The 26381-nt window shown below is 42.7% G+C and overlaps 1 protein-coding gene across 3 annotated transcripts; it reads left to right on the top strand.

Annotated features, from left to right (window-relative positions):
- The first annotated feature begins 1478 nt into the window (after positions 1 to 1478).
- Positions 1479 to 25167, top strand: LOC132139545 (zinc finger protein ubi-d4-like). 3 transcript variants are annotated; one of them, XM_059547972.1, is made up of 12 exons: positions 1479 to 1639; positions 5195 to 5355; positions 6203 to 6310; positions 6525 to 6703; positions 6790 to 6882; positions 10987 to 11068; positions 11703 to 11744; positions 15694 to 15831; positions 16250 to 16381; positions 16470 to 16582; positions 16808 to 16889; positions 24353 to 25167. In XM_059547972.1, exons 1-12 carry the CDS (start codon positions 1608 to 1610, stop codon positions 24433 to 24435), a joined length of 1245 nt encoding a protein of 414 aa, XP_059403955.1. In that variant the 5' UTR covers positions 1479 to 1607; the 3' UTR covers positions 24436 to 25167. The 3 variants fall into 3 exon arrangements, with proteins under 3 accessions (XP_059403955.1, XP_059403958.1, XP_059403957.1); XM_059547974.1 differs by lacking the exon at positions 1479 to 1639 and adding an exon at positions 4811 to 5109; XM_059547975.1 differs by lacking the exon at positions 11703 to 11744.
- Positions 25168 to 26381: the final 1214 nt, after the last annotated feature.

The following is a 26381-nucleotide window of genomic DNA, read 5'->3' as shown; positions in this document are numbered from 1 at the left end:
GAGGTTTAAAAATGGGCTACAAGAGAAACGTGTGCGTGGATATAGTTTCCCCTTTCAAATAAAAACAGCCACATAATAATAATAATAAAAAGAATGCCGTGTCTGGGTCCAGCTGAGAACAATTTACAGAACATGACATTAAACTAGGCGTAATCAGATTGTATTTTTGATAGCCTTTTCTATATGTTCTGCAGACCTTTTCAGCTCAAAAAACTAAAGCCAGCTGCTGAGGCCCCAGACCAGCATATCAATCAGAGAACCAGATAATATCCATTACATGACGAAGAAGGGGTCGAGATATAGGCTACTAGAATTGGGTAAATTCTGACAATTCTTGTGTTTTGTACCTCACTTTTACAAATGTGATTTATATTTAATAAGTTTTCTCCGGATATTTTAATTGAACTCATCGCTGACCTCCGTTGTGACACTGACCATTGAGCGAAACAGGTGCTGAGACGTCATAGTTTCGTCAGATTAGACACTAGCGCCACCTCGTGTCCATTCGTGAACAGCACAAAATTAGGAGTTTATAATTTAACGTTTGTTTGTTTGTTTGTTTGTTTGACTTAATTTGGGCTGTTTACGAGTGAGTGTTTAATATACAAAAATAACATATTTGTCAATATAGTTAAGTAAACAAATCATAATAATTAGGCTAATAGTTGGCTAATCTATCATGTTTCAGTGTAGCGATCTATGCAGGCTAGTAGGCCTACTTCAAGCAAACATTGGTATTAACGATAAAACTGGAAGATAATATTTTCCAACATGATAAATTGATTAAGAATTTGGTCTGTAAAATGTCAAAAATGGTTTCATCAAAAGTAATCCATATGACTCGTGCACATATTACAAATCTTCTGAAGGCATATCTGTGTGATAAATTGACGGAAATTGCATTCGTTGTTTTGCCTAATTTACCGAAAACCCATAATGTTTTTTTCGGATACGATTTGAACTGTTGTGTTCAACCTCAACAGTTATTAATGATTTAAACTTAAATCTGAGAAAAAAAACGCTTCAGATGTATCATATAGCGCATGACATTGTTTGAACCATACACTGTAAAAAAAAAAAAAAAAAAACTAATATATATTATATAAGCAGCCAGTACATTATTTAAACGTTCTCTTTTTGTGCTCCACAAAAAGACAAGACAGTCGTAAAGTTTTAGAAAGACCGCAAATATCTTCTGTTTAATGCATCATTATTATGCTGCGTCTATTTGACCATGAAAGCTTGGCCTTCTCGCCTCCTGAACTCTTCTGACAAGGTTGCCAGGTTTTCACAACCAAACCGCCCAATCGCAACTCAAACTAGCGCAATCGCACTTCGAGGGGGTCCATCGTTATAATACACGTGTTTTGGCGGGGTTCGTCTGGTAAAATTCGCATTCCAGTGACTAAATATCACGTTATTTGGGGTCGTTTTTCAATCCGCGAACATGAAAAACAACCTGCGGCAACAATATTAAAGTATCCCCATTAGGCAGGAAAACCGCGGACTTGGCAACGCAGGCCCCTGGCCCCGTGACCTTAATGTAAGGTCCTTTCTTTTGCGCAAGCGCAGAAACACCCGCAGTGAGCACACGCAGTTGAGCCAAGATGGCGGCGGTGGTGGAGAATGTTGTCAAGCTGTGAGTATTTTTCATCCTTATTTGACTACATATGATATTTCCGTGTTGAACTTTGATATGTAACTTTGAAGTAATAATACAACGTGCTGTGGTTTAGTATAAATTGCTTAAAGAGATGTAAAGACACGTGTTTGACAAGGTTACTCGAGCTCTGGGGAAGTTAGCTGTACTAGCAGCTGCCGTGAATGCTTCATTTAGCTTCCGTCTTTCAGCATGATCGAGGAACAAAGCATGTAGTAGGCTTTTCTGTTCCTCTTATGAGTGTGTTTATATCAGTGCTATCAGAAGGTGCTCAAATGTTATTTTCGGCTGTTTGTCAGTGCTTTAGTTGCTTGGTTATTCTGCTCAGTTCAGCTGTGGAAGCAGCAGATGTCAGTTTTATCAGATTGCAGTTTTATCATGTGTGAACACGAGAGACTCATATCACATATCCTGAAGCTGGTTACATTAATCTGACGCATATTTTCATGTTATTAACTAAATCGTTTGCCTGAGAGTTATTTCCATTTATAACAAATGAGACATATGATCATCTAATTTATATGAACTTGCCTAGTTCTTTATCTGTTCTTGCTACCTCAGGGAAACTAAACCTGGAAGTACTTCTGGTGCAAATTGAGCTGTTAATTGCCTGTATGCTTTCATTTAAATCGCATAAATATCTTTTTAGTAAGGAGCTTTTAGAGGAAGGGTAGTGAGATGGTAAAATGGTGAGTTATTACCCTCAAACAGTTTCTGACCTGAGTTAGCCTTGGTATCTCTCAGAAACACCGTTCCTTGTTCAGCCCTCAGTTTTTATCTGACTGATGAGTTGGGGACATTGTAGCCAAATCCACAACATTCAGAGAAGAGAACAGAAAAGAGGATTTGCACATCAAAACACACACCACAAATTGTGTTCTGTCACCATAAGGATTCAAGTCTATTAAATGAATCTATCAAGCAGTTTCAGTGAAGTTGTATGTGATTGGAACTAATAAAATACCATCCGGTCACATACTTTAACATCTTACACAATTTGTAGCATACCTTTTGCAATATCAAACACTTTTACTGTTCCTTGGAAGTCCTCTTTACACCTGTTTTTAACATCTGTCTTAGTGATGCGATCTCAAGTTGTCGAGTGAGAAGGGTTTCTGTTTCCACCTAGTTTAATAGGTGTCTCCTGTGACCACTTGTGATGTGTGATATATTTCTAGGGTGATATCTTTTTTTTCCTGAACCAGTCAAGTGCAACCGCCTAATCTTAAATCGATTAAATTGGTCAACTCAATCATGCAGTCACATGTAAATAAAAGTTCAGAAATTGCATTGGGTAGATGCTATCTATCAGGCACTTTTATTTTAGTTTTGTTCACAGATTAACTGATTATTTAATATTTTGAATTTGAGTTTTAAATGTTAAATATTTTACTTGTTTCATTTCATTTCATTGTTATTTTCATTTTTAAAATATTTCTTTTTCGTAGCTGGGTTAGAGGGGCCCTGGTGCAGATTGTACAGTGGGCCCTGTTAGAAATGGTTTAATATTTACTCTATGTTGGTTCTTTTTATTTATTTGTGCTATTTACACAATGTTTCCTTTTTTTAAGTTTGCAGGTGTCCAGAAACTAATTTAAAACACCGAACAGAGCCGAACACAGCGCGCGAGTAACCAGCTACTCAGTTCAGCTTTCCTGCATCGCGGGGCTGAAGACAACTTGATGTGTTGAATGCTCAGAGCACGTTATAAAACCGTATTTTTAAAATAGACATTTCTGTTTTAATAAATGCTCATAGTAAATAATAGCATATTGCCTAAAACATAAGGTAGGTACAAAAATAATCAGTGATACATTTGCGACCTCATAAAAATTAGGGTCGCAATGTCATTTCAAAAGGTTGCATATGCGACCATTTTGGTCGCAGTGTAGTTCCCTGTAAGTTGTGATTCAGTAGTGCTAGCTGGTCCAAATAAACAGGATACTGATCCATCTTTCAAGAGCAAGAGTTTTGTGAATCCCGCGTTGAACTCCCAGAGATTAGAGAAGCTGTCGTCAGTAAAATGACGTGTTTGATGGAGGGTCAAGTTGTTCGCGGCCAGCCAGCGTAGAACATAGACGGCCAGTATACAATTGTGTTACTAACGACTCATTCAGGCTGTTCAGAGTCTATTCTTTATTTTGGGAGACAATAACTTTATCATGCACTTTTGACTTAACTTTGCAGATCGCTTGCATTCACATTCAGCTACATTACACACTGCATGAAAGGCGATATTCAAAATAGCATAAAAGGGGCACTTTAAGGTGTAGGGTTACTATTTATGTTAGCATTGTGTAGTTATTCAGTGCTGTGACTGGTTCTGTTTGTACCTCGTGTTAATGCGGTCACTGCTATGATTGGCTACCAGTTGTTTATGTTTTACAGCCTACAATCTTCCACAGATGGACGTTGCTCTGATTTAGGTTAAAAACTAAACCGGCAGTGATGTAGAAGCAGGCGTTGATCATCTGCTGCGGAGGCAAGGTTTAGCCACACTATTGTGTCGTAAAGTGGCACATTCCACAACCTGTCATTTTGGTTTAATTTAAGCTGTTTTAGACTAAAAAGTAAGTTTGAATTCTGAAAATTACAGGATGTTTAGTACAATGACATCTTATGTCTAAAGGGAATTTTTATTTCTGTTCATGACTCCTTTAAGATCTGCCACGGCTGAAAGTAAATAAAAAAATAAAAAGCACATTCACCGCATTCATGGCTGTTTACGGTTGTGCATTTGTGGTCATTTTACAATGTGGCTTATCTGATACAGAATTAGTTTTATGTTTGACAGGTGAGTAGGTAGTTATTTGCTGTTGTCTGGAAGTAATCATGGTGCATTAGTGTCTACACCTGTTCAGTGTGGTCACATTTGAATATACCTCTGAATATGGTTTGAAACAGGACCCCATTCACACCTGGATTTAGAGTGGTCTATAAAGTGGATCTTAATAGCAGGTGTTCATGTGGTGGTCAGAGTGTCTGGTTTGTTGAATGTGCTTTCCGTTTAACCAGGAGTCTTTTAAAGCTGCAGCTCTGTTTTTTTAGCGTCTTGGAGGCGGACGATCATCGCAGAGATGTTTTGTTGTCTGGACTTTAAACCCCTCAGAGCTATTGGTTCTAACACAGCAAAGCTTTAAGCTTTTGTTTCATCCTCTGTGACATCAACGCCCGTCTGTGCTCTAATCTCATGGGTTTTAGCTAGCCTGTGCTCTCTCCGGGCCTCTTAGAGGTTGCCAGGGTGATGGGCGGCAGAGGCATCTGCTAAGTGGCTGGAGTGAGAGAGTCACAATGACTGAGCTGTATGCCTGCAAGACCTCCTGCTGCATACAAACACACACGGGTGGCTAAGCTGAACAGGGTTGAGCTGGTTTCAGGAAGGCAGTGATAGGGTGTGTGTTGACACACTATTGCTGGTCGCTGACAAAAATGGCTTCATTAGACTTTGTGTGAGTTTGAGAAATCACCTCTTGTAGAACTTAGTTTTGATTCAGGCTGTTGCATTTACTGAGGGCCTTGTTTCTCTGTCTGTAGGCTGGGTGAGCAGTATTACAGGGATGCTATGGAGCAGTGTCACAACTATAATGCCCGTTTGTGCGCAGAGAGGAGCGTGAGGATGCCCTTCCTTGACTCTCAGACAGGTGTCGCCCAGAGCAACTGCTACTTCTGGATGGAGAAACGGCACAGAGGACCAGGTGGGAGACTCACTCACAGTAATCGGTTTACAGTAGGGCTGCACGATTTATCGAATGCGATTGTCATGTGCATTTTGTTAGGAAAGCTGGTTCTGTAATCTGCAGTAAATCATCATCACCTGCTTTCAGATGGAGCAGCATTTACTACAAAGAGCCGTAGTTCACTGACAAGTTATGCAAAAAAATCGCAGATGGTTTTATTGCATTATGAAATTAAAGAAATCGTTTGCTATAATGACAGCTGTTTGCATAGCTTCTCAGTGAACTACGGCTCTGTGTAGTGAATGCCGCTTAATGCTGATAAATGGAGCTTTACACCAAGAGTGAAATGATTGATTGCCTTCTGCTAATTCAGGCCTAGACGTTAGGTGGTGCTGACCAACAACCTCAGATATGTCTTCCGCTGCTCAATACGTAGCATTAAATTAATATAAAGTTTGGTTCTACACCAGAAACACAAACTATGTATAATGATTTTTTTTAAATGCTTTTAAAAAAAAAAAAATTATATGCAATGGCAGAAGATATGATCGCATGATTGACAGATCTGCACATGCTCTGACTCATAACACTTGCACACATGGAGGAAAATGGACCGTATTCAGATCACAATAAATAGAAATGATATTCTGTATAAAGGACATGGGATGTAACCACTCATCTAACCACTCGTGATGAAATCTCAAATCTGATTGGATGGAATAATTGGGCCTGTTTTGAATAGTCCCAAAGGGATCTATTGTTTTGGTTCAAAACCATCATTGCACCAAATTTTCACATTCAGTGTGAAAAGGCCTTAAGACTTTGACGTACTATATGTGTCTTTTTCATGCCTCTCTCCCCAAAGGTGTTGCCCCAGGTCAGTTGTACACATATCCAGCACGACGCTGGAGAAAGAAGCGGAGACCTAACCCCCCAGAGGACCCTTGTCTAGTCTTCTCTTCTCTAAAGCCCGGTAAACATCCACTCACTTTCTTGGTGTAATAAAAGTATAGATGTTATTTGAGGCTGTTTTTATGTAATTCCCTGTATGCCATTCATATATTTGTTCCGATATTTGTTTCATTTTCCTGTAATTAAGTTTTAATTTAAATTGTATGTTTTGATGACATTTCTATCCATCTCTGTGCAGTTGCATATGGATGTGAATGTGCATATATTTGTTTCAGAACTGGATCTGGGGCTTAAGAAGGAGGTTTTCTCCAGTGATGGCAGCAGCTTAGAGGCTCTTCTGAAGGGAGAGCCACTAGAAAAAAGATCTGGATTGGAGCTCCGCACAGGGGAGGAGGAACCCAGCTCTACAGAGTACTCTACCGGGGGACTAAACCCCAGCAGCAGGATCCGTAAAGTACTGAGAAAAACACTTGTTTTTTTTTAAATCTCACCTTGCTTAGTTATTCTGTCTGATTGGCTTTCACCCTTTTGTCTGTGTAGAGAATTTTGGAGCCAGATGATTTTCTAGATGATCTGGACGATGAAGATTATGAAGAAGAGACTCCAAAGAGACGGGGAAAAGGCAAGGGAAAGGTGAACTCTTATTTTCACATCCTGCATCACATTGTTTAAATAGCAGATGCGTTTGTGCTTCTGGGCATGCTTGTCTGAAAAAGAGGTGTGTTCAGGCGCATTGTTGGTTCATTGCTATCTTAAAGCAACTGAAATAGACTGCGCCATTGACCTACTAGGGCTTTGCAATTAATCGAAATCATTTGAGCGTGCACAATTCTATATTGCTTTATATAAAGATTTTTCGCAGCCCAAACCTCCCGCAGTATGCTATCTGGTAGCTGCTGGAACAGAACAGACCGGGCATATGCCTACGTAACGCCAGGTTCACGTACTCCGTCTGTGGTGCATATTTTTTCCGCACCCATGTTAACGGATCAGAGCGTTCACACTGCACACGGTAAAAGATGCAAAAGATGTGAACAGAAAAGGTTAGAAATAGAAAGGTGCGAAAAGTTCAAATCTAGCTGCACACGGTAAAAGATGCAAAAGATGTGAACAGAAAAGGTTAGAAATAGAAAGGTGCGAAAAGTTCAAATCTAGCTGCACACGGTAAAAGATGCAAAAGATGTGAACAGAAAAGGTTAGAAATAGAAAGGTGCGAAAAGAGTTCAAATCTAGCTCATGAGCATAGAGACATTTGTGAAAGCATAAGACACAGTTTGAGCAAGAGGAGAGACACGTTTTAAGTGTCTGAGCACACGCATCTGGTTTTGTGTTAGAGCAAAGGAAATCCACTTGTGAGCAGAGAGATTCGCGCTTGCGCATTATATTAATGTGCTTTTGTGCTACAATAATCCACTCTCAACATAATCGATGGTGATCGCTGAGGTAGGAAAACAAAGATATATTTGAGTTTGTATTACTGTACTGTAATAAACTAGAATCACAATGCTGAAAAGCATTTTCAGAAACAACTTTTGGATTTGAAATCAAAATAACGGATAAATGTTGTGTTTGTGGTAGGGGTGTAACGGTACGTGTATTCGTACCGGACCGTTTCGGTACAGGGCTTTCGGTACGGTGTACGTGTGTACCGAATGACTAAATGCAATATTTTGTGTGCGGAACATGGGTACATTTTCGTGTTTCCAAACGAACAGATTAAGTGGCGGAAGCGCAAATCCCGCCCTGCAGCTGATTCTAAGGGCTCCAAGCAGCTGGCGCGCTGCTACTACTGTAGGTGACATAGAGGGAGGCCACCGAGGCGCCGACAGACCAGGATCTTGTCTTCACGACAACAATATCTATACTTCATGTTGAGCATAAATATAAAGCCTACTGATAAAGGACAGCGTCAATATATTGACGTCAAAATACAGTCGTGGCCAAAAGTTTAGAGAATTACATAAATATTGGAAATTGGAAAAGTTGCTGCTTAAGTTTTTATAATAGCAATTTGCATATACTCCAGATTGTTATGAAGAGTGATCAGATGAATTGCATAGTCCTTCTTTGCCATGAAAATTAACTTAATCCCAAAAAAACCTTTCCACTGCATTTCATTGCTGTCATTAAAGGACCTGCTGAGATCATTTCAGTAATCGTCTTGTTAACTCAGGTGAGAATGGAGACGAGCACAAGGCTGGAGATCATTATGTCAGGCTGATTGGGTTAGAATGGCAGACTTGACATGTTAAAAGGAGGGTGATGCTTGAAATCATTGTTCTTCCATTGTTAACCATGGTGACCTGCAAAGAAACGCGTGCAGCCATCATTGCGTTGCATAAAAATGGCTTCACAGGCAAGGATATTGTGGCTACTAAGATTGCACCTAAATCAACAATTTATAGGATCATCAAGAACTTCAAGGAAAGAGGATCAATTCTTGTAAAGAAGGCTTCAGGGCATCCAAGAAAGTCCAGCAAGCGCCAGGATCGTCTCCTAAAGCGGATTCAGCTGCGGGATCAGAGTGCCACCAATGCAAAGCTTGCTCAGGAATGGCAGCAAGCAGGTGTGAGCGCATCTGCGCACACAGTGAGGCGAAGACTTTTGGAAGATGGCCTGCTGTCAAGAAGGGCAGCAAAGAAGCCACTTATCTCCAAAAAAAACATCAGGGACAGATTGATCTTCTGCAGAAAGTATAGTGAATGGACTGCTGAGGACTGGGGCAAAGTCATATTCTCAACAGTAAAGCATCCTGACACCATTCATGTGTGGGGTTGCTTCTCATCCAAGGGAGTGGGCTCACTCACAATTCTGCCCAAAAACACAGCCATGAATAAAAAATGGTACCAAAACACCCTCCAACAGCAACTTCTTCCAACAATCCAACAACAGTTTGGTGAAAAACAATGCATTTTCCAGCACGATGGAGCACCATGCCATAAGGCAAAAGTGATAACTAAGTGGCTCGGGGACCAGAATGTTGAAATTTTGGGTCCATGGCCTGGAAACTCCCCAGATCTTAATCCCATTGAGAACTTGTGGTCAATCCTCAAGAGGCGGGTGGACAAACAAAAACCCACTAATTCTGACAAACTCCAAGAAGTGATTATGAAAGAATGGGTTGCTATCAGTCAGGATTTGGCCCAGAAGTTGATTGAGAGCATGCCCAGTCGAATTGCAGAGGTCCTGAAAAAGAAGGGCCAACACTGCAAATACTGACTCTTTGCATAAATGTCATGTAATTGTTGATAATAGCCTTTGAAACGTATGAAGTGCTTGTAATTATATTTCAGAACATCACAGAAACAACTGAAACAAAGATCTAAAAGCAGTTTAGCAGCAAACTTTTTGTAAACTAATATTTATGTAATTCTCAAAACTTTTGGCCACGACTGTAGACTAAGTTTGACAGGTGCAATATGCCAGTGTGTCACCGGCCTAATGTTTTCAAAGGGCATTACGCGAGTGTGAACATCACTACAACTAGGAAAAAAACGATTGTAATTCAAGCGCAGCTCCCGTCGGCATTTAAACAGACCTTTGCTCTTAATTCCGATCGGTCCAACGCAATAACGAAATCTGAGCAGGTCTAAAAACTGAAACTGTTGATGCTGCACTTTACACTTTGGAAAAGTTATATTTTTTTAAATATGAGCAGGCCTATAAGCTGGGATTGGTAATGCTGCACTGTAATCATAGTTATTTATTTATATTTTTCATTATATTTTATTATATGATATTGGTTTGAGACTGAGATTATTTTATTTAGTGGAGAACTTTGCAGCAGTATTTTATTTCTTATTCTTTTTTTATTATATATATATTTTATTTAAAAAGTATTTAAAAAAAAAAGAAGAAAACAAATTGTTAAAAAAAGTTTATAGTAATAAACAACCTGCAGTTTAATGTTTGCATTTCTTTCCCCTACTGTACCGAAAATGAACCGAACCGTGACTTTAAAACCGAGGTATGTACCGAAACGTGATTTTTGCGTACCGTTACACCCCTAGTTTGTGGTAAACAGCCGTGGATCAGGAGTGGACTGCAAACGCGTCCTGTGTGAAAGCGAAAGTCCATGATGCTGCTGCACCGCACACACATACTGTATACGCACTGAGTACGTGTGAACCTGGCACAACAAATCTATTTCAACACCTGAGGCACCACTACAATGAGCTGTAAAATCGCAAAATTGCTCCAGGAAATTATTTTTTGTTATTTAAAGAGTGCGTTGGTAATATGCGCCTATAGGAGGGTGAACAATGTGCATACACTGCTTATTACACACACAGGGATGTGGCAGCAGCACACAAACATGCCACCTATTAAAAATGAGAGGATTACTATTTAAAAGATTATTATTGTGCCCTGTAGATGGTCTGCTCACTAGCTGTAACCTTGTGCACGAGCAGAACCTTTCCTCTCTGGAGAAGCGTTCTGTCTTTGCTTCCGCCATAAAGGAATAGGGAATCTGCCATGGGCGAGCACAGCCGGCTTAAAGGGAATTGGAGATGAGATTCTAAATGGGTTTATTTGCATATTACACCCAGAACACACCCATTACTCATCAAGAGAATAGGGACAACACTTTTAGCCAACCATTTTTACTGTTGTTAAACTAGCAAAAGTGGATTCGGACATGCCATAAGTGCACTTGCGCCATGTGTGCTTTAGACCATGCCCTTAGACACCAAAACACCTCTAAAAGGTTACATTTATGATAATATGGTTTCACAGGGTCGTGGTGTCAGCAGTGCTAGGAAGAAGTTGGAAGCTGCAGCTGCTTTGGAGGATCAGGACAGACCGTACGCCTGTGACAGTGAGTCATATACAGCATTCAGGGAAACCACATGACCTCTCTGATCTCATCTGGAGATCGACTTCTCTTTGCTATAAATAGGCTGAGCTATACTGTAACACATCCAGTCACAATCAAAGATCTCTCACCCCTTCTCAGCATAGCTGGTCACCATGAGCTTCACCACATGAAAGCTTGCAAATAGTTCCAAACATTATCATTTTTCCAGGTTTTACTCATTTGACACTAAACTTGAGAATACTTTTTTTTGAAAGCTCTTTGTCTATTCATGAAGGCCAGAAGTTAAAAAAAAAACTAAAAATGTAAGGATCATTAAAAAAATAAAATAAAAAAAGCATTCTCTTTTATACTGTATGCTGTAATTTACCAATCCCACATATAGTCTGATTAAACTAGTAATCTTAATTGTTTAAACCAGAGGACAGTTTCTACTTAATGTCCATTTGGTCTCAGGTTTCATGTTGTTGTTTCATAGTCCTGGATCTCTATTCTCTGCCTTTGTGTCCTTTGCCCTTAAATGTGTCATGATACTGTGATGCAGATGTTTTTATGAGTTTATTTCTCCTGATTCTTATTGTCAGTCTGTGAGTCTTTCTGTCTTTCTCTCCTTTTCTTTCTCTTTTCTCTCTTTCAGACACTTTCAAACAAAAGCATATTTCAAAATCTTCCGAAAGAGGTATATTGCGCTCTTTCTCTCTCTCTGTCTAGTTCTCCTTTTCTCATTCTCCTCTTCTCCTTCCCCACTCGCTTGTGTCTTGGTTTTCCTCTTTCTCTTCATTTTTTTTGTGCATTGCAAACATGATTTGTGCCTGCCAAGAATGCACTGAACTTTTATTTGAAACTAGGGTTATTGATGGCAACATTTTACACATTCAACTAAGGAAAACTGCCTGAACAGTGTTAAGTCCGACAGCTGCTTCACAGGAAGACATCTTTCCACAGAATTAATTTTTTTTTTTTTTCCTAAAAATCTTTACTGCCTCTGGGCAATGTGAAATGTTCAGACACGTTCAAGCAGGTTGATTGTGGCAGCTTGGCTTAATATTACTTCCCAGACGGAGATACTCTCATTGTGAATGGTTTGAAAAGAACTTAAACTTACAACTGTCTGTTTCCAACAGTTTGCTCACGTTTCATATGAATCTGTATCAGCAGGGACCTGGTGCTAAAATATTATTTGATTAGATTATTATTATTTACGGAAGTTCTAAGCGGCCGTGCATTATAATTTTTTTTCCTTCTTGTTTTCTCGTTATCTCGACATAACGATCTTTGTTTTCTCGTTATAACGACATGGCAGTTTTTACTGTTGCTATAGTAACGAACTCAACTTTGACACTCATCTGATGGACAGCCATGCAGGCGCTCCTTCTGTAGCCTGTATTTCAGCAAATTTTGCTTTGCCTAGGTAATAACGTCTACAATACTGTACATAAATAAAGGCTGATCAATCACTGTTGATTTTTCAAGAGACAATATACTAAACGTTTTGTTTTTGTAATTAACATGTTTAAATGGCAACACTGCAAACACTTCAGAAGGATGCAGAACTATTCTAGATTAAGAGCAGAATACAGTGACGTCAACCTTGGTTTTGATGAGCAGTTATTTTATGACACAGAACGCGTTGGTGAAACTCGTGCATCTAGCAAGAACTTAATACACAAAATAATCATATTGATTCAAGCATTTATGAATTAATTAAATGTCAGTAATGAACAAGACTGCACAAATTATAGCGATCATGAGGAAGGTCCGCTGTAGTAAAGTGGATAGTGTACAACACCCCATCAGTTATATTCTGGTCTATAGTGCCACCTGCTGGAGCAGTTTTGTAACTTCTTAGAGAAAATTAAGTCGTTAAGTGTGAGTGTGACGTGACATTCAGCCAAGTATGGTGACCCATACTCAGAATTCGTGCTCTGCATTTAACCCATCCGAAGTGCACACACACAGCAGTGAACACACACACACACACACACTGTGAACACACACCCGGAGCAGTGGGCAGCCATTTATGCTGTGGTGCCCGGGGAGCAGTTGGGGGTTCAGTGCCTTGCTCAAGGGCACCTAAGTCGTGGTATTGAGGGTGGAGAGAGCACTGTACATGCACTCCCTCCACCTACAATTCCTGCTGGCCCGAGACTCGAACTCACAACCTTTCGATTGTACATGCACTCCCCCCACCTACAATTCCTGCTGGCCCGAGACTTAACTCACAACCTTTCAATTGTACATGCACTCCCCCCACCTACAATTCCTGCTGGCCCGAGACTCGAACTCACAACCTTTCGATTGTACATGCACTCCCCCCACCTACAATTCCTGCTGGCCCGAGACTCGAACTCACAACCTTTCGATTGTACATGCACTCCCTCCACCTACAATTCCTGCTGGGCTGAGACTCGAACTCACAACCTTTCGATTGTACATGCACTCCCCCCACCTACAATTCCTGCCGGCCCGAGACTCGAACTCACAACCTTTCGATTGCGAGTCCGACTCTCTAATTAGGCCAAGACTTCCCCCTAAATATAACGAGAAATAGCGAGAGTTATAATGAGAAAATGACTTTCGTTATGTCGAGATAACGAGAAAATTTAGTCGTTATGAGAAAACAAGGAAAAAAATTATAATGCATAGAACTTCTGTAATTATTAGATTTATTTTTTAAATAAGAGAAATCTCTTACTCACCAAGACTGCATTTATTTGAATAAGAAAAAAACAGTAACATTATCTCAACTAATAGTTACAATTAAAATAATTGTTTTCTATTTTAAAGTTCTATAATTTGATTTCGAATTCTTGAAATGTAAACTTGTAAAGCTGAATTTTCAGCATATATTATTCTAGTTTACAGAGTCACGTGATTTTCAGAAATCATTCTAGTATGCTGATTTGGTGCTTAAAGAAACATTTAATTTTATTATTAGTGTTGATCTAAATCTTTTGTAATAAAGTAAAAACCTTTACTGTCACATTTGATCAGCTTAATGCGTCCTTGCTGGCTAGAAGTATTACTTTCAAAAAGAATAATACTGAACTCACTTTTGAACAGTTGTGTATATCAATGTCTAGGTCCCAATAAATCAATATTTCATATTGTTTGTTTAGTATCTAGTTAATCAGCTGTGATGCATTGCAATATTTTATTCATTTCACTTTCATCTGTATTAGGCTTCAGTGCTTTGTCCAATTATATTCTTAGCATGCAATTGATTCTCCTGGACATTTCTCCTCGTACACTTTCTCTGATTAATGGTCAGTCTCCTTTTTCCACAAAAACAACTGTGAGAAACATTTATCTTAATTGGATATTCTTGTCACAAAATAGTTACAATACTTGAAAATGTAACATTTAAATATATATATATATATATATATATATATATATATATAAATAGTTTTTAATGTAAATAGCATTTCTTTATCTCCCTCTGTTATTCACCTCTCTTCATGCTTCATTACCTGCTCTGTGTGGTCTCTCTGTAACACTCTCGTTTCCCAGTTTTTATTCTGCTGCTTTTAATACTCATCCTTCTCTTCACCTCCAGGTCACTCCGTTTTTCTCATTCCTTTTCTGATTAGAGTGAAATAGTTCCTTTACTCCCATTTCCCGAATGTGTGATACTTATGGTATTAAAGTGCCCCTTTTATGCCATTTTGAATATTGCCTTTCATGCAGTCCGCAATGTAGCTGTATGTGAATGCAAAAGATCTGCAAAGTTGTAAAAACAAATGTACACGATAAATGAAGTTATTGTCTCACAAAAGAATGAATCGATTCTGAACAGCCTGAATGAGTCGTTGGCAACGTATTTGCATAATGGCCGCTATGGTCTCAGCGCTTGTTTCTGACACATACTGTATGCCGTAGATAAATCACAACAGACTGGGCCATCTGACCAATCACAGCAGAGTGGGCTCCCGGAAAGGAGGGGTTTAGAGGGACTGAATCTTAGAACTGCTTCGAACAAATCATTTGAAAATTGCTTTGAAAATAAGTTAATATTAAATGCATATTTTGGGAAAACGAAAGTTGTTTGACATTGAATGCATGTAAACCTATTGTAGGAGACTCCCAAAACAATATTAGGAACCTTAAAATGGCATAATAGGGTCACTTTAATTGGATAGTTCACTCAAAAGTGAAAGTTGTGTCATCATGCACTTACCATCATTTTCTGACCAAATAACTTTCTAGTGTCAAATGTGAAAGTTATCTAACAGTGACCAAGCTGCTCTTGTTCATATAGTGAAATTGGCCAGCTATTGTTGGTCACTCACTATATTGAAAAAAGGGCACTTGGTTCTATGCAAGCTAATAAGTCATACCATTTTTGAACGACATGGCTGATGTTCATTTTGTGGTGAACTATTGCTTTTAAGTAAGTGGAACATATTGGGCGATCTTATTAGCAAGCATATTAACATTTGTCATGCCGTTGAAGAATGAGAATTAATAAGCATCAGGAGAGCCAGGAACTGTGGAATGACCTCTCGTGCATGAGAGTGCTTTTAGTGTGAAGCAGCAGTGCCCCATGTGCTGAAGTACAGATCATGTTTCAGTGCTAAATGACAATTACAGGTGCTTATAACTTGTCATTGTACTCTTGTGTGTAGTCTGTGGGAAGCGCTATAAGAACAGGCCTGGTCTCAGTTATCATTACGCCCACTCTCACTTGGCTGAGGAGGAGGGGGAGGAGAAAGATGAGATGGAAATGCGCGAACCAACTCCACCCCGACAAGACGAACCGAAGAGTAAGCAATTAATCATCCTCCTTGTTGCAAGGACTCTGGCAGCCAAATGAACAGAGGCCATTTAACTGTCACTTTGAGTGGCATGAAATGTTTTACAGTGTCTTGGCAATAAAACTAAAAATATATTTCTTATAAACTAACTGTCTGGCACAGTGTCATTCACATAAGTATTGACAGTATGGCTTTATTTCAAAACCATATAAAGTGCTTTGTCCGTTTTCTAAAGAAGCATCCTAAATGAAACCTCATAAGTGGCCAATTTTTAATGCTTGATGTAGGCAGCATCTCACAGGATCTTAAAATGTCATCAGTGTATTAGTTTTAAACCTGTTTCAGCTTCTAGGGCAGTGTTGGATTGTGTCATTTTCATTGAACTATGATTGTTTTCAGTTCTTTTTTTTTTTTGTCTCTCGGCCAGCTCCTAAGAAGGGCCCAGATGGTTTGGCTCTGCCAAACAACTACTGTGATTTTTGTTTGGGAGATTCTAACCTGAACCAGAAAACCGGCCAATCAGAAGAGCTTGTGTCCTGTTCAGACTGTGGCCGTTCTGGTAAAACACACACACTCACACATTCACCTGCTTACTTTCTTTGGATTTTTCTTGACCAAATGATCATTGACTGATTCTCTGTTCTCAGGTCACCCCTCGTGTCTGCAGTTCACTCCAGTGATGATGGCTGCTGTGAAAACCTATCGCTGGCAGTGCATTGAATGCAAGTGCTGCAACATATGTGGAACCTCAGAAAATGATGCAAGTTTGTTTACCACTATCTAGCAATAAAGGCATATCAGGTGCCTTAATCTCTTAAGCGCTAGGTACTGTTTGTTTTCTTAAACAATGTTTGTTAAAAAAAAGAATATGTATATATATATAATTACTTAACCTCCTAAATGAAAACTAGTCCTGTTCCCTCTCGGTTCATTATGCATCCTTCTTTGGATGCTCTGTGAAGTAGTCTCATATGCTTTGCCACAGGAGCAGCTGTTGTTCTGTGATGACTGTGACCGAGGTTACCACATGTACTGCCTCTCGCCCCCCATGTCTGAACCTCCTGAAGGTAAAGCAACACACAGTAATACACCCACCACTGTTAAAGTTTTGGTGTCAGATTATTCTTTTTTTTCTTTTAGCAAGTTAAATTGATAAAAAAAGACCAAATACATAGTTACAAAATATTTGATTCAAGTTCCTTTGAATTAAAGAGTCCTGAAGAAAGTGTATCAGGTTACTTGAGAAAAATGAAACAACTCAACTTTTTTTTTCTTTTAGCAGTAATAGTGTTTCTTGAGCTCCAAATCAGCATGTTAGAATGATTTCCAAAAAAACATGTGACCCTGAAGACTGGAGTAACGGCTGCAGAAAATCCAGCTTTGTCATCACAGGAATAAAATAAATTTTAAATAAATACATACATAAAAATAAAAATAAACTTTATTTTAAATTGTAATTTTTCACAATATTCTTGTCTTTACTGTATTCATGCAGCTTTGGTGAGTAAAAAAATCTTACCAACCTCAAAATTGAAAAATAAACGTACTCTGTTACTAAACGTAACCTCGGTTCTCTCTAGAAGAGCGAACGAGTACTGCGTCTTAGCTAAGACGCTACGGGAAAAGTCTCTTTTCACGAAATACTGAAGCAAAAAATTATCCTTAATTTTGTATTTTTGTAAAGCGCATTTGCAGCAGTACACAGCCATAGGCGAGACGGCTCGTTCGCTCATTGGCTTGTTCTGCGGCAACTGCACAGCCTATCGAGCGCGGGCTGATGCAACTTCCCGCCGAAACGGGTGTGGCCCAACCTATAAAAGGAGCTTGAAAAGGCTGACTCACCTGATTTATTTCATCGCCGAAGCGAACCAGAGTGAATCGTGCGCACGGCAGAGAACGCAGTACTCGTTCGCTCTTCTAGAGAGAACCGAGGTTACGTTTAGTAACCGAGTACGTTCTCTTACGAGAGCTCTCTCGTACTGCGTCTTAGCTAAGACGCTACGGGAACCCAATGTAAAACGCCGTGCGCGCAGGGATCACACACCAATAAACCTGAAGCAACGCCCAGGATTTACAGTGCACAGTCACCTGAGGGACTCACAGAGAGTCCAGGACAGAAAAGGGAAAAAGCCCTCCGTCCCATATCTAGCAACATCCGTAGATGCGGCAATATGACGTCACACAGCCGAGGCAAGGCCTGACCAATGTGGCAATGCGGGTCTTACGCAATACTGCCCATATAACAGTCGGCAGCGCATAGCGCTCGTGAACTCAGAATTCCCCTCAGGGCCCTGATTCGCCTATACTGACAGCAGCCTTGCTTGCAAGGCGGGAACCTCCAGGTTATAGAACCTGATAAATGTAGACGGCGAGGCCCAACCTGCCGCCATACATATATCCTGCAAGGAGATCCCAGTAGACCACGCCCACGACGAGGCGATGCCTCTTGTGGAGTGTGCTCTGACGCCCAACGGGCACTGAAGGCCCCTGGAAGCGTAAGCTAACGCTATGGCGTCAACTATCCATCTGGATAGAGTCTGTCTCGAAACAGCCATTCCCTTGGAACGCCCACCGAACGAGACAAATAGCTGCTCCGTCTGCCGAAAGGCAGCAGAGCGAGACACATAAGCTCTTAAAACCCTGACAGGGCAAAGAAGACTCGAGGCTCCATCCTCCCCTGACACCGGCAGGGCAGACAGGGCAATAACCTGAGCCCGAAACGGTGTGTTGAGGGATTTCGGCACATAACCGTGCCTAGGTTTGAGTATGACTCTTGAGTCATTGGGCCCAAACTCCAAGCACGACTGGCTCACCGAGAGCGCGTGCAAATCACCCACACGCTTCACAGAAGCGAGAGCCAACAAGAATACTGTCTTGAACGACAGATGCTGAAGGCTAATCGATTGGATAGGCTTGAAAGGGGGACCTTTCAAGGCCTCCAAAACCGCCGCGAGGTCCCACATAGGGACTGACGGAGGTCTGGGAGGATTCAGCCTCCTAGCTCCTCTGAGGAACCGGATGACTAAATCATTCCTTCCTATTGACTGACCGGACGCCGTTTCAGAAAATGCCGTGATGGCAGCCACATAAACTTTGAGCGTGGATGGGGCTCTGCCCTTATCCAACAGCTCCTGAAGGAAGGAGAGGACCTCCGTCCCCTCACAACTAAGGGGTGAATAACCTCGAGCTGTGCACCAGCTGGAGAACACCGACCACTTCGAGGCATACAGACGTCGTGTCGACGGAGCTCTAGCCTGAGTGATGGTATTTAGCACTCCCACTGCGAGATCAGCGGGTAACCATTGAGTGCCCATACATAGAGGGACCACAACTCCGGTTGAGGGTGCCAAATCGAGCCCCTGGCCTGCGAGAGGAGGTCTCTCCTCAACGGTACCGGCCACGGGGCAACATCTGCTAACTGCATCAAATCTGGGAACCATGGTTGGTTCTTCCAAAGAGGTGCTACAAGCAGTATTGAACATCTCATTTCTCTCACCCGTTCTATCACCTGCGGAAGGAGGGAGACGGGAGGGAACGCATAAAGCGGGCAGCACGGCCATCTCCGTGACAGCGCGCTTTCGTTCTTGGAAAAGAACGCGGGGCAGTGAGCGTTTTCGTGGGACGCAAAGAGGTCCACCTCCGCCATGCCAAATCTCTCCCACAACAGCCGGACTGTTTGCGGGTGTAGAGACCATACGCCCGTAGGAACATTGCCTCTGGACAGCCTGTCTGGACCCAGATTCTGCAGTCCAGGCACATGCACTGCTCTCAGCGAGCGCACGTTGCGCTGAGCCCAAATCAGGAGGCGTTCCGTCAGCCTGCACAGGTTTCGGGACCCGAGACCGACCTGGCGATTTATGTAGGACACCACGGACATGTTATCCGAACAGACTATGACATGGTGATCCTTGATATGGGAACAAAAGCGCGTCAGCGCGTTCTCCACTGCCAGCATTTCCAGGCAGTTGATATGATGGAGCTTTTCCCGTTCTGACCATAGGCCAAAGGACGGTCTGCCTTCGAGCAGCGCTCCCCATCCCGAAGTGGAGGCGTCCGTCGACACCATTTTCACACTCGGGGAAGTCCCCAGGCTTACACCTGATCGGTACCAGCCGTTCGCTGTCCAAGGTGCTAGAGCCGCAACACAGCTCTGATCGACCTTGAAATGCAGCCGGCCAGACGCCCACGCTCTGCGCGGCACCCGAGCCTTCAGCCAGAACTGCAGGGGGCGCATGCGGAGCAGGCCCAGTTGCAGAACCGGAGATGCTGAGGCCATGAAACCCAGCATCTTTTGACAGTGTTTGAGCGACACAGTCGCGCCACAGCGGAAAGAACTCGCTGCACGCTGAATGCCCATCGCGCGCTGTGGTGACAGCCGCGCCGTCATGGAACACGAGTTCAGAACTATACCCAGAAACAGGGTCGTCTGACTGGGGTTCAGCGAACTCTTCACCCAATTGACACTGAGGCCGAGCTTCTCGAGGTGATCGAGTAAAACGGCTCTGTGGTCCATGAGCTCCGCTCATGATCGGGCCAGAACCAGCCAGTCATCCAAATAATTCAGCACTCGTATGCCTCTGAGTCTAAGAGGAGCGAGCGCTGCATCCATGCACCTCGTAAACGTACGAGGAGCTACGGACAAGCCGAATGGCAGGACTGCAAACTGGTATGCCTGGCCCTCGAAGGCGAATCTCAAATATCGCCTGTGGTTGACGCTATCTGTATTTGAAAATACGCGTCCTTCAGATCTATTGACATGAACCAGTCCCCTCTGCGAATCTGCGCGAGGAGCTTCCTGGTCGTGAGCATTTTGAAACTGCGTTTCATCAATGCCTGTTCAGCTGTCTTAGATCCAGTATGGGCTGGAGACCCCCGTCTCTCTTGGGCACCAGAAAGTATCTGCTGTACAGCCCCCCCTCGCTTTGAGACACAGGCTCTACAGCCCCTTTGCTCAACAGTTTTGATATTTCGGCCCGAAGTATGTGTGCTACTTCTGTTTTGACCGTAGTTTCGACGCGCGCTGAAAAGCACGGTGGGCGTCGAGAAAACTGTAGCGAGTAGCCTCTCTTTATAATGCCTAGCACCCAATCCGAAACCCCTGGAAGCACTGACCATGCATCTGCATGAATGGCCAAGGGCTGGATGCGAAACGCGCTCTGTTGGCTGGGCAACGGCGGCGCTCGAGTGTGCTGCGCATCTGAGGCGGGGAGCGCGCTGATCACAGCGGGCAGATCGCTCTTCCTCGACCCCGTTCCGGCGCTTAACCGACTGGAGGGAGGCTGAGCGGGTCCCGTGGGACTCGATATATCTGCGAGTAACCGTGGGCTGCATGTGTGCACTTTTACCACTTTCAACTCGCTGTCTGCCTGTGCAGAATGTACGTGCACGGGCCTCGTTTTTACAGAAGCCCCGCGCCGTATGTGACATAGTGTATGTGGGCACTGGGAAGTGGGCACGTTTACTATGCGGCGCGCTCGACCGATCTGTGTCGATCTTATGTGCGCTAGCCCTGTGTGCAGGGCTGTGCTTACATGTGGAGATGGGCACTGGGTAGTGGGCATCGTCACTGCATTTATAGCACCATCGGCCGTGGCCGGACGAGCATGCACGGGTTTCGTTTTTACAGAAACCACATGACGCGTGTTACATAGTAATTGTGGGCACTGAGGGGTGGGCACGTTTACTATGCAGTGTGCGCGACCGACTTGAGTCGACATTATGGGCGCAGGCCCTGTGTGCAGGGCTGTGCTTACATGTGGAGATGGGCACTGAGGAGTGGGCATCGTCACTACATTTATAGCACCATCGGCCGTGGCCGGACGAACGTGCACGGGTTTCGTTTTTACAGAAACCACATGACGCGTGTGACATAGTGATTTTGGGCACTGAGGAGTGGGCACGTCTACTATGTAGTGCGCGTGATCGACTTGAGTCGCTTTTATAGGCGCGAGCCCTGTGTGAAGGGCTGTGCTTATATGCGGAGATGGACACTGAGCAGTGGGCATCGTCACTACATTTATAGCACCATCGGCCGTGGCCGGGACACCAGAAATTACACCTTTTTCGGGAAATATCTGGGTAGCCGTGATAACGGTTTTCGTGTGCAGGCAAGCGGGCAACCGTACAGGCTTGCGCATTGCAAACAACGCTGAAACAGTCACAATCTCTGGAAACTGAAACAGCGGCGCGCTTAGGTGAGAGCCCGGCCGCAGCGGAACTCGTACACCGGCGCTTCGATGAAGCAGCCATCGTGTGTAGTGCCGACGCAGCGTCATGCAGCATGCGTAGATGGCTTTCCAAAGGATGGCTTCCGGGCTCCCGGCCTCACCGTAATCCTCTGCCGTGGTCCCCGCGGCGCGGGGCGACGGCCAGTAGAGCGAGAACGGGGGTCTCGAGCTGCGTTGCTGAAGCTGTTGTGATAACGGCTTTTGTGTGCAGGCAAGCGGGCAACTGTGCAGGCTTGCGCATTGCAGAAAACGCTGAGACAGTCACAATTCCTGGAACTGAAACAGCGGCGCGCTTGGGTGAGAGCTCGGCCACAGCGGAACTCGTACACCTGCGCTTCAATGAAGCAGCCATCGTTAGTAGTGCCGACGCAGCGTCACACAGGAGGCTTTAGATGGCAACACCGCTTTTGCCGCCGTCCAGCAGAGGGCGGACAAAGGTGCGTCGCTATCGCCTGTTCCACTGGCGGAAGTGAGTGGTAGTTTCTGTTTTTAGCATCATCAGTGTGGAGAATGCTAGTGAGACAGACGAACGAGTTCGTGCTGAATATGGAGCGTTCCAAGCCTTCGCCACCTCTTCGTGAAGCTCAGGAAGAAATGAGGCGGGCTTTGAGAAGTACGCTCATCCGAAAGGGAAATACCATCCAGCCGGGAACGAGAGGGGGGGGGCGCTGGTGCAAACCACTCGCGGCCGAGACTCATCGCGGCCAACACGAGCATTCGCCCCGGCTCCTTCTCGATGTCAGCTCGTCTGCTGGGCTTCTGAGCAGAAGGCGCGAGATCCTCGGAGCTCGCCCAGCCCTCACTGCCCGAAGCTAGCAGAGAGCGCGTGTCCTCTTCCCCCGACGCGGCCCTGAGATCGACTTCCTCGGACGATGCGCCGGCAAACAGCGGGCGCTGCCCACCGGGAAGCGATGCAGGGGGGGCCGGTGAAGCAGGGCGAACCGGCGAGCTCGGTTGAGCTGAAGACGGTTCTGGAATCCGCTGGAAGCGATGCTTTTACGGCGCCTCAGCGCAGCGGAGAATGCAGGCTCAGAGAAAAAAGGCCAGGCGAGTCCTCAGAGTCACCATGGCAACAGCTCGCAGTGGTGGCATCCGCCGTCAGCGAGCGAGCGCTGCATGATCTTCACCCAGGCAGGAGACACAGATGACGTACCGGTCTCCCTCGCTGAGTGGGGCTCTGACGAGCCGCAGGAAGGCATCTTAAAAAAGACGCGAGCTCTTTTACGAGTGTGTGTCGCAGGGCGAACACACACACACATAAAGAACAGCTTGGATATAACAGGATTGAAAGGATATAGGCGCCGGATAGCGCAGCAGGAACGGCAATGGAAGGCGGCAATGCCAGCTGCTTCAGAATGGCTCGTCCTGCTGATGTGCTTTCTCAGACGGCGCTTGCTTCCTCCGTGATCCAGCGATGCGTGAGCTTCGCTGAAGAGATGAAAAATCAGGTGAGTCAGCCTTTTCGAGCTCCTTTTATAGGTTGGGCCACACCCGTTTCGGCGGGAAGTGGCAAGAAGGGCGCGAAGCGCCCTTATTGGTCTGATGTTGCATCAGCCCGCGCTCGATAGGCTGTGCAGTTGCCGCAGAACAAGCCAATGAGCGAACGAGCCGTCTCGCCTATGGCTGTGTACTGCTGCAAATGCGCTTTACAAAAATACAAAATTAAGGATAATTTTTTGCTTCAGTATTTCGTGAAAAGAGACTTTTCCCGTAGCGTCTTAGCTAAGACGCAGTACGAGAGAGCTCTCGTAAGAGAACTATGCTTATTGAAAGACATAGAATTGACTTAAGGCTGGAATATACTGTAAGATTTATCCCTAATTATCAGACAGGACAAGTTGATGCTAGTTTTAGAAAGCTAGAGCCAGAGTTCAGAAAATCACGTATTGTATGATGATCACAGACTTTTTAGCCTCAGACTACGAATCGATCCAGTCGGAGATTAAACACGTTTGATATTTTGAGCTGATTTTAGAACACATTGTTTTCATCCGTCATGTGTCTCCTAGAGAACAGACATGTGTGTCTGCGTGAGTGCGCTGTGTTTGAAATGACTTGAAAGTCTGGTAATGTCATCCTCAGTCGTTTAGTGTATGAGTTCCTCTGTTACTCTTTATGTATTTGGCAAGTGTATGAAGCCTAGCCTTTTTAAAATCTGTAAGATTTTAGAAGTTCTGTAGTATTTTCCAACTTTTAATATATTGCTATATCACACATTTGTTTCGAGGTTCCATTTTAAGAACAATTTGAATAAGATATAAGTGTATTATAATAAATGAATAACTGTATTTAATTCTTTACAGGAAGTTGGAGTTGTCATCTGTGTTTGGCCCTCCTGAAGGAGAAGGCATCCATATACCAAAATCAGAATGCACCGCCATCATGAAGGCCTTTTTGAAAAGACAAACCCTCTTTCTCATAGTTCCCTCCAAGATGTGTTTGTTCAATTTAAGCAAACAAATCGGTTCAAAGAGAAGCAGTAGAGGAACAGAAAAGGGATGACCACCTTGCCCAGGCCCGCAGACACAAATGAAGGGAGAGAAAGAGAGCGGGATTAAGGATATAGTGTGCCCTCCTCCTCTTAATTCTTTCACATCTCAGCAGGTTTGAGCTCAGTATGACTGTTACACAGTTCCGAGTTTCAAACTATCCCTGCTCTTTGTTTTCAACTATTAGCCCCCACAACTAACACAGTTCTTCCATACCAAATGTCAAAGCCAGTCAGAAACACTCTTGACCCTTACAGCAGTACAGACCTGGAGGACGTCACTATGAGAAAATGATGACTCTGTTTTTGAGTTCCTGCTCGTATAAGACATGTTATTTCCACCCGTTTCGGCAGACACTGTTTAACAGAAAACAAATAATAAACCACGGCTTGTATCAGCCAAAACTAATATAGCATACTCCGCCATATCCAAAATACTCTGTACTGACAATATTCTTATCATGGAGAGAAATAGTTGAGACCAATCAGCATGCCAATGCTTGTTCATAATAAGCGAAATAGAAAAGAAACGATAATGTGTTTTTGTATATTTATATATTTGTATAGCATATAAAGGTGTGTTGTATTTAAGATCTTAAACAATAGAAATGGCTCATTCTTATGATGGGAGTTGCTTGGGCAGTTTTTTTCATAATGATAGCACCTAGATATGCCACTGAAGCACAGAGTCTAGAAGGCAGTGTGTGAGCTCTTTACTAATTAATGGGTTAATGCTGCAGGTAAAGGTAGTGATTTTGAATTATATTTTTATATGATTCATTTTTGTGCTTTTATGTGTCATTAGGATGTTCAGAAATCAGAGTGAAAGATGGTTGTTTAAGATGTCCGTTAAATGAGGAATAGGATTGAAAGGGAGGACTAAAAAAAAAATAAAAAATCTAGTTTAAAAGAACTATAATAATTGCTGGCAATTAATTGAGACCGAACAATGTATTGCAGACTACTGTGAGATCAGTTTGTGAAATGTTCATAGTTTGATCGATTCTACCGTGAACGGTAAATCCCTTTCAAAGTAATTCTGAAGGATTTGTTGGTGAGTACATGATAGATTCATGTAGTGTAAGGAAATACATAAACAGAAGCTTCAATGCCATAATTGTCCTGTTTACTTGTGATGACGTTTCATTGATTACAGTCATACATATGTGACACACGCATTTTATTCCTATGCATTCTTTTATCAAATGGAAATTCATCAAATCAAATTGCCGGCTTGTGTAGGATATTGAGCAATATCCTGTTATTCTGGCACTCAAAAACTGAAAGGTTTCTCTCTAGATGTGTACTATGTCAAATAACAGTGTTACAGTTTTTCGGAGAAAAAATAAATAAATTCAGCAATACCCAGAAACCGCCCTTGAGGAATAGAGATGTCATAATGACTGTCATAATAACCATGGTTGGTTAGTCACTAGGGATTTGACCAGATCTCACAAGAACATACCCATATCCTTGAAAAACAATTTGCAATTTACATGTTGTTTATTGCTGTATATAATTCATCAAAATAATAAGTGTTATTTCATAAAGCACAAGTTGATTTCAAAATGCACCTACTTTTTTTCATTTTTTGATTTTTAGTTGAATGAAAGTTTTTTGGTCTATATATTTCATCATAGAGGATAAAAAAAAAAAAAAAGTCTAAAAATCAAATTCTCATGAACCCAGTCTCGCGTCTCTTATTATCAGATGTGTGCCATTTAACTTAATTTTTTTTTTTTTTTTTTTTTATGAAAACTGGAAAAATTGTCTTCCTTTAAAGTGATAATTCACACAAAAATGAAATTCTTGTCATTTACTCACAAACTGTGGAACCTGAAACG

The sequence above is a fragment of the Carassius carassius genome, chromosome 4 (genome assembly GCF_963082965.1).
Source record: "Carassius carassius chromosome 4, fCarCar2.1, whole genome shotgun sequence".
In the NCBI taxonomy this organism is placed as follows: domain Eukaryota; kingdom Metazoa; phylum Chordata; class Actinopteri; order Cypriniformes; family Cyprinidae; genus Carassius; species Carassius carassius.
This window is presented reverse-complemented; position numbering and strand designations above follow the sequence as displayed.